Here is a 9023-nt window from a genome sequence, read left to right as displayed (position 1 = left end):
CACACTGAGTCATGCCTCTTCCGAGGGCCCAGGCCAGGCTCTAGAGAGCCTTGCCCCAGGGACTTCCCTCTGTGGGCCTCAGGAGAGCCAAGACGAGGAGATGGCACCCAGATTCCTTCCCGCTCCAAAGAAATGAACAGGTCTCCGTGCCGCGTGGGTAATGCATATGAGGGGTCTCCCTGCCCCGTGCGTAATGCATATGAGGGGTCTCCGTGCCGCGTGGGTAATACATATGAGGGGCGGGAGGGGGGCGCGGCCCGTGCCGGTTGGGGCGCAACCCATGGGCTTGGAAGTGATTGCAATTTGGGAAGAGTTGGCAGCTGAGATAAGCCTTCGAGGACCAGCAGACAGGTTCCTTCTCCTCGCGTCTGGGGAGCGGGCCTGCCGTTTCGCGGTGAGAAGCCCGACTGTGTGGAGCGGCTCGTGGTCCAGGCGGTTGACCTGGTCTAGGCCGGGCTGTAAGGCACCGCCTGTTCCCCGCTGCATTCTCACACCCCACGCTCTTGCTCAGGCACTTCCACCCATCGCAGACGTCGCCTGTGGACACCCAAGGTTTTGAAGGAGATCCGAAAGCTTCAGAAGAGCACAAACCTGTTGTTGAGGAAGAGGCCCTTCAGCCTCCTGGTGAGCTCCGGGGGGCTGCTGCCTGCCCCTCCCTTACCTCCCCCCAATTCTTTAGAACCCCAAGGACTGAGGAACCTACCACCTCTCTAGCTGTCTAGCTGAGGGGCCTCTAAGCTGTCAGGGGCCTCACTGTCACCTGAACACATGAGGTGCCCTCCCATAGCACCTTCTAATTCCTTATGGACTAGATTTCTAACCTTGAATTTGGGCTCTTGGATTATATGAACGGGAATTCTCTCATTAACCCCCACTCTCATCCCCTTTTAGTTCTCTTCCCTACTTAGCAATCACCTCCTCTCCTCCCTCCCTGCTACCCATGGGAGTCACGGTGCCAGTTCCAACCGCCACAGCCCTGGATCGGCACCTGCCACTGAGTTTGGTCCTCAGGTGAAGGGCCAGGAAGGCGTCCCAGAAATGAGGAGTCACTGGAGACTCTTGGAGAGAGCCTGTCTTCCCTGAGTCCCTGTCTTGTTCTCTCTCCCAATCCCACCTCCCTCACAGGCAAGAGAAGTATGTGTTAAATTCACTCGTGGTGTGGACTTAAATTGGCAAGCCCAGGCCCTGATGGCCCTGCAAGAGGTAAGAAAGGGCACGGCATAATTCTACCTGCCTCCTAGGGCATACATGGAGCCCTGGTGGCATAGTGGGTGACAACTTGGGCTGCTATGTGCAAGGTCATCAGTTTGAAACCACCAGCCGCTCCACAGGAGGAAGATGAGGCTTTCTACTCCCATCAGGAAGTATAGACTTAAAACCCACAAGGGCAGTTCTTGCCTTGTCCCATAGAGTTACTGTGAGTCAAAATGGACTGGATGGCAGTGAGTTGGGGGGTTTGTCTGTCTATCTACTAGGGCATACCAAGCTCTACTGGTGCACTGGGTAGAGCACTCAGCTGCCACACACGAGGTCCGTGGTTTAAAGGCCAGCTGCTCTGCAGGAGAATGGCACGGCCATTTGTTTCCATAGCAGCTTTGGAAACCTTGTGGGCGTGCCTGCTCTAGCCGATAGGGTCCCGGAGCCTTGGCATCTTTAGCAGTAGGTTCTGAGCAGCACTTGACTGATTGTGAATGGTCACCACCGAATCTCACCTCCTTGAAAGGAAGGAGCCACAGGGTCCCACCCAAGGGTTTGATTGGGAGCCCAGTAGCCAACCACACAGTCGTGCACCCTCCCTCCCCTGTGCCAGTCTTACCGTTTCTCTTCTGTCCCCAGGCAGCAGAAGCCTTTCTGGTGCACCTCTTTGAAGATGCCTACCTTCTCTCCTTGCATGCTGGCCGCGTCACTCTTTTCCCAAAGGACGTTCAGCTGGCCCGGAGGATCCGCGGCATCCAAGAAGGACTGGGCTGAGCCCGTGTGCCTCCGCGGCTCAGCTCCCACTGCGCTACCTAAAGAGCCATCCCGCCTTCGTGTGTGTGCCCTTCATTCGGTCCCTTCCTGCCTTCTTTTTCTCTAGAAACGTCTGGACCTGGTTTTACCTTTACTGCCGGAGGACTCTGGCTCTTGTCCTTTTGTATAGTGTGAAATAAAGACATGTTTTCTACAAAGTAATGAATGACCAGACGCCTCGTTTTGAGGATGAGGAAACTATTAATTTCAGGGATGATGCCAGAGACTCTCCGTGGAGCCTGAGGCGCCTTCTGGACTTAGCTGTCTGCAGACCGACTGTGTGCAAGGTGATCTTAAACAATGGAGAAAGCAGCACAGCGTTGCTCTGTGACAGGGGAAGATGTGAGGTACCCGGCAGCGCCCCGGAGAAGGCCTGCGGCTTCTTTTCTCGGCGTGCAACTTATTCCTAAGACTGTTCTCGTGATTTTGAAGCTAGCAGATGTGCTGGACTGTGAGAGCAAACGAGACACCCATCATTTTAGACCGTTCTGTACTGCTTACAGCTCGGGCCACACGTGTGCTTGCTTCTATGTGAAACACAAGGGGGCACAGAGACCGCTTCCTTCAGCGGCGTGGAGGAGCCCTGCACAGCCAGCAAGGCCCGCCCGTCAGCTCGGCTCCTCCCGGCCGGGTCCAGTTAGCGGTGGACCGCGCCGTCAGCACGCTAGAGCCCTCCTTCATCGGCGTTCACACTCTGCAGTATGAAAGGTTTAATGTTCTTGTTCTTTCCAGCAAGTTCCTACTGAAATTTAACATTTTATTCTCATTTTTAAATTGCCAAATCTGTAAAACAGTATATGCTTTATAATTAATTTTTTGAATCCTAGGATTTTAAAGTTAACTCCTCCTACCTGCGCCACCCCCCGCCACACACACACATGCGTGCAATTGTTTCCGAAATTTTTGATAACTTTTTTATGAAGAGAGAAAATAATTCTGTAATGAAGATGATCTGAAACAGAGGTCTTTGTTATTTCATACAGAGGGTATGTATCTTTATGCTAACATTAAGCTCTATGGAGGAGATAAAGACCTCGCCTTCCTATTTTATCTGAAAGCAATTTAACTCTTCTGTAACTTGCGAGACAGGATAATTACTACTTAAATTTTCCACCCCTCAGTTACAAGGAGCCCTCGTGGTACAGCGGTTATGCATGGGGCTGCGATCCACGTGGTGGATAGTTTGAAACCACGAGCAGCAGCTCCGGGGGAAAGACTGCGCCTCTTGTCTTGTTCTGTTTAGGAGGATACAAGCAGGCCTTGGGCTGGGGACTGGTGTAATGTTGAAGGGATTTTATAGACAACATGCTTCTGTGCTGGGAGGTGGTTGTACAAGGTGGTATGTCCTGGAAAGGTGATTATGTAAAACTTGTCTCTTTGACCTTCTATACAGCAAGAGAAAACTTGTACCCCTGTTTACCGTTTCCTGTGTGTGATTGGGAAGGAGGGGCTTCGGGATAAGATAATATCCAAATGAATACTGTTTCCGTATCTGATCCCACTCTTTATACCACCAACTACCATTGAGACATAATGCGGTCCACATGATAGCAAAATCCACCATACAAGGTAAACTACGCCCTAATGGGGAAAGAAAATCTGAAATATAAACAGTTGGTAACAAAAGATTTAAGAGATGTCCAGAAATATGAAAAGTGTCATCCAAGGATTTTAAATTTGGGGGTGGGGTGGGGGGTGTTAGGGTTCTCTAGAGAAACAAAACCAGGACACTTATGATTAGATAGATAGGACATAAGAAATAAACAGCTAATTAATCCACAGAGCAGTGCAAATGGCTCAGTTCAACTCACTTCTATGAGACAGTTAATATAGTCCTACAAATCACGAGGGCTACTGGGTGCAAGTGAAGGAAGCAGACAGCTGAGTCTTCTGCTGAGCAATACAGGCAGTCCAGCCACAGGCAGCAAACAGCAGGGCGGGTCACCAACAGTCAGCCAGATGACAGGGTCCGACAGTCCCCAGCTCAAGCGATGTATACTCCAGTAATGTGGTGAAGCAGGTCTTGAAGGAACCTCAAACTACAGTGACACAGTCCACGGGTTGGGTGTCCCACAGGTAGTGTAGCTTGAAAGTTGGGGCAGAGAACTAGCTGAAGCAGCAGCACACTGGTCCAGTCATCAAAGAGCAAGGGACAAGAAAAGACAAGGCTTGCTGAGCCATTTCTCTCTTTGCCCTTCAATTAAACTTCAGCCTTATTAACCCCACATGTGTTTATTGGCCAGGTTGGCACAATAATCCTACCTATCACAATCTACCCCTTGCCAACTTGGCATCTGTACACAATTCTTTAGCCATATATATAATTTCAGAAATTAATGAAATTACACTTATACATAACATCAAACATCTACTGATACACTGAGTATCATTGTACCTGATAAATCATACATGAACAAAGGAAAGATATTCAGTAAGTACATATAAAGAAAATAAACACAATCACAAACCTCGCTTTTGCAATTGATCACATGGTCATAACATATGTAGAACTGCCTTCTACTACCCATTCTGTATTACCTTTGCCCTCAGCAAGCACCTCAGCTGGCTGTGGGAATGACCCAGGCATGCCCTTTACTTTAATATCAGACGCTGTTCTGGACCTGGAATTACCTGATGTTTTGATTCAGCTACCCGGATGATGAAACTGAATTTGGTTCTCAGCAATGTCCGCTCTATTACTAGAGAAGAGAAGGCTCTCCTTTGTAGCACATGCAGGAGCTTTCAGGTCTGTTATTCAGCATTGAGACGTGGTTCTGAGATGATCCCTCTCCTGAATCACATTTTCTATTGTAAGAAGGACCTGCAAACCAGCTACCCTACACTTGTCATCCTGATAGAACTACTGGAAAATATCAAACACAGGTCACCCCGAGCCTCTCCTCTCACCAACACTTCGCCTATTGGTGGCGATACTGTGGGTATTAGCTTTGCTACTTCACCCCTTGGGTTAGTAAGAGTGGCAGACTCAGCCATTCCTTTAGGGTGAGAAATATCACTCCCAGTGCTGTTAAGCCCAATCAGGCTGGAGAGCCAATGTAAGAAGCCCATATTTATGATCTTGTTTCTCTAGAACAGCGGTTCTCAACCTGTGGGATGCGACACCTTTGGGTGTCGAATGACCCTTTCACAGAGGTCACCTAAGACCATCCGAAAACACATTTCCACCCACATGCAGATACACCCACATACGATTTCCACCCACATACGAGTACCCAGCATGAAAACTTTTACCCATGCTACACCATGCTTCAAGACAAAATTTCACCTATTTGTCATTAGAAATAAATATTTCACAATATATAATTACATCTTGTTTTTGTGATTAATCACTATGCTTTCATTATGTTCAATTTGTAATAATGAAAATACATCCTATATATCAGATATTTACATGATGATTCATAACAGTAGCAAAATGACAGTGATGAAGTAGCAACGAAAATAATTTTATGGTTGGGAGTCACCACCACACGAGGAACTGTATGAAAGGGCTGCGGCGTGAGGAAGGTTGAGAACCACTGCTCTAGGATCACTATGAATGGGAATTGCCTCACTGGCAATGGGTTAACTCAGTGGTTAAATGCTCATCTGCTAACGAAAAGGTCAACCATGCAAACCACTCCGTGGAAGAAATCACCTTCCGTATGAGGCATTGGACTCCCACAGGGCAGTGCGGCCCTGTCCTAGAGAGGCGCTATGGATCAGAATGCACTTGGTGCCGATGGGTTTTGTCTCCAGACTTGGCTGCTAGCTGAGCAGCAGCACCGCCGTGGACCAATGACTGTAGCCTTCATGTTGGAACTACACACACCCACACACCCTGTTAACCTTCCTAATGTTGTTAGGTGCCATTGAGTTGGTTCCGACTCACAGAGACCCTATGTACAACCGAAGGAAACACTGCCCGGTTCTATACGAGCCTCAGCATTGTTCTCGTGTTGGAGCCCATTGTTGCAGTCACTGTGTTGATCCATCTTGTTGAGAGCCTTCCTCTTTTGCTGCCCCTCCACTTTACCCAGTGTGATGCCCTTCTCCAGGGGGTAGTCTCTCCTGATAACATGTCCAAAGTCTCACCATTCTTGCCTCTAAGGAACATTCTGGCTGTATTTCTTCCAAGATAGATTTGCCGTTCTTTTGGTAGGCCATAGTATCTTCTGTATTCAAACGCATACATTCTCTTTTGGTCTTCCTTATTCAATGTCCAACTTTCACATGCAGAGATGAGGCAATTGAAGATACCGTGGCTTGGGGCAGGTGAATTTAGTCCTCAAAGTAGCATCCTTGCTTTTCAACACCTGAAAGAGGTCTTGTGCAGCAGGTTTACCCAATGCAATGTGTTGTTTGATCACTCGACTGCCGCTTCCATGAGCATTGACTGTGGAGCCAAGCAAGACCGAAGTCCTTGACATCTTCAATCTTTTCTCTCTTTATCATGATGTTCCCTTTTGGTCCGGTTGTGAGGATTGTTTTCTTTACATTGAGTTGTAATCCACACCGAAGGCTACAAAACCTTCCTAATAAACCCCCACAATTGTGAGTTCTTCCCGTGGGATCTGTGTGGCCATTATCAAACCCAGCAGAAAAGTAGTGCATCGGAGGCAAGATTGGGGTCAGAATAAGATAAAGAAAGATGGGAGGTGGAGGTATGTCTGGCCTCTGCCTGTGGCAGTTGGCCTTGGGCAGATGTGGAGATGGATTCTCTCCCTTGTGTAGCCAGAGGAGGTCAGTTCCGGCCCCTACACCTTTTTATTCACACTGCAAAAGCAAATTAGAATATTATACTGCATACAAGGTTCCTCATCTAGTACAATGGGGAGAAAAAAACAGAGTTACTTCATAATACACCACATCTCCTTCCCAGTTCAATCCCACCAGAATCTATTTGCTGTCATTATAAAAATAAGTGCTTGGTGAAGTGCCGTCCAATTGTGAGGTGTTACCAATGTCAATGTCATAGGTGGACATGTGAAATGTTACCGCTCTCTCCTGCCTTCTCTATCTCATAGTGGCTTCCTCTTTAATTCACTCATGCAGTACAGCGCAATGTGTCAGCATCCCAGATTAGTAAAGACCACTCTCTCCTAGCATAGAAAGCACCTGTATCCCAAAGATTCTCAATGTCTACTCAGACTCAGCTGGCTCTCAGGGAGGGAGGCAGGCTCCTCATTGAGGGCTTCTCTGTTGTTAGTTGGCTCCAATTCCTAAAGACCAGGTCCTATGCCATCCACATGATTGTCCTAGTTGAGCCCATTGTGTCAACTTGGCTTGGTTAGGTAGTAATCCCGTGATGAGGCTCTAACAAAACGTAAGCAACTCTGTAAGTAGCCAGCAGCTGTGGTGAAATGCAGCCCCCTTGCTTGATCAGGCTGAGTGCGACCAGGAAGAGGCATGAAGTCCTCCAAGCCAGTCTGTCTCGTAGGCCAGCCAGCACTTCCGCTTTCGCTGCCCGTTTCCCTTTCTCAACATCATGGGGAAAGGCGGGGCTTATGGATTAAAAAGAATCTCTCCACTGCCGATCCCACCCCCCACAAATAGGAATATGCAGAGTATTATTACTAGCTGTGGGTGTAATCCTGTTTTGAAATAGGATCTTCTTTGTTGTGTGAATTAGATGTTAGTGGGATTCCAAATGGAATCACTTCTAAGTAATAAAAAGCAGATTAGACACTGATGCTCCCACACAAGGGAGAAGGCCTTCATGTAGATGCCGCTGATGAGGTCCAGGACGCCCATCTTAGACACAGAGACCAAGCTGATTCGAGAAATTCTACGTTTATTTCTGCAAGCGCTTGAGAGAAGGAAGTAGCGGGATTGAAGCCTCCCCAAACTTCAAAAATCCCATGAAAGGTAAGCAAGTTCTCGCCTGCTCGCCGATGTGGCAGTTGGACAGGTGTGGTACAGGGAAGGGAGGCTTCAGCAACCGGAATGGGAGGCATTCTGGCCCTCCTTCGAGGTCTCGGGCTCCATTCCTTAACTAAAGGCCTTGTTTGCCCAGATGGTTTACTTCTTCCAACTTGCCGAACCCGACCATTCGTTTTTTAAAAGGGAATTTTACTGCAAGGAGGTTGGGGGCGAGGGACAGGGCTGTTAAATTCCAGTTTTCCTGCAAACCAAGTCTTAACCAGACCAGATCTCAAGCCATGTCACATCTCCAGCTTTGTGACCCTGAGGAACAGTCGATGGATTCTGTTTCTCCAAAGACTAACGTGAGGACCGTCTGTCTACCAGGCAAGGAACCGAGGACAGCAGCCCTGGGCTACGGGCTAAGATCCTGAGTGGGACTTTCAGCCTGCAGAAATGTGAGGAATACATTTCTGTGCGGTGACGACCCCCGTGGGTAGTATGTGCGCGAGCGGAGGCTGCCCTGCCTCACCAAGATAGAGGGCGATGGGCCCTAGGGCGTCAAGGGCATTCGGTATAGTCCTAGCAATTACTCTCCACAAAGCAGGTAATAAAAGTTAAAAGCTTCCTTCTGTAAGGATCAAAGGGCAGTAGGGGCCTTTACTCCCCACCCCAAACGACTTCGAAGAGACAGCGACTTCGAAGAGACAGCGTCACTAATCTCACGAAGAGAATGGCACGAACGGGCAGAGAATGGCACAAACGGGCGTATATTCGTAGGTGTTTCCTGAAGACCCCGCGTGCGTGAGTGCACCGCGTGCAGTGAGGACCTGCGTGGTGTACCGGGTGGGAGGGGTCACTTGGGCATCTGCAGGTGGAGGTTGGTAGGACGTTACAGTAAGTTTTGCAGGTGGCCCGGGGTCGGCTTGGCTCACAGAACGCACAGCCTCTCCGAGCACGTCTCCCTGCGCGCGCGTCACCAAGCGAGTGGCGGACTGTCAACGTGGCCCATCCACTGCGCACGCGCATGCCGGAGCGCGCCATTTCCCCCCGCCCCCCGCGCCAGCTCCCAGGCACTGAGAAGAGGCCAGGCATGGACGTATCCCGTGGCCCGAGCCGGACGCCGCTTTCCAGCCCCTCCGCCTGGGACC

General features: G+C 49.4%; 1 protein-coding gene across 3 annotated transcripts in view; it reads left to right on the top strand.

The window, feature by feature from the left end:
* The window catches only part of CENPA (centromere protein A), a 5749-nt gene extending 2322 nt beyond the window's left edge, over positions 1-3427 (top strand). For 2 of the 3 annotated variants that reach the window (XM_004696076.2, XM_045286909.1), the window contains exons 2-4: positions 512-624; positions 1126-1203; positions 1837-3427. In XM_004696076.2, coding sequence (XP_004696133.1) covers positions 512-624; positions 1126-1203; positions 1837-1971 — 326 coding nt within the window. In that variant the 3' untranslated portion in view covers positions 1972-3427. The remainder of the gene's footprint in view (positions 1-511; positions 625-1125; positions 1204-1836) is intronic. The other variant, XM_004696077.2, reaches the window with a different exon arrangement.
* Positions 3428-9023: the final 5596 nt, after the last annotated feature.

The sequence above is a fragment of the Echinops telfairi genome, unplaced genomic scaffold (genome assembly GCF_000313985.2).
Source record: "Echinops telfairi isolate 266 unplaced genomic scaffold, ASM31398v2 ScPeMD7_9;HRSCAF=40, whole genome shotgun sequence".
NCBI lineage: Eukaryota > Metazoa > Chordata > Mammalia > Afrosoricida > Tenrecidae > Echinops > Echinops telfairi.
Note: the sequence above shows the minus strand (reverse complement) of the source record. Positions and strands in the feature narration are given on the sequence as shown.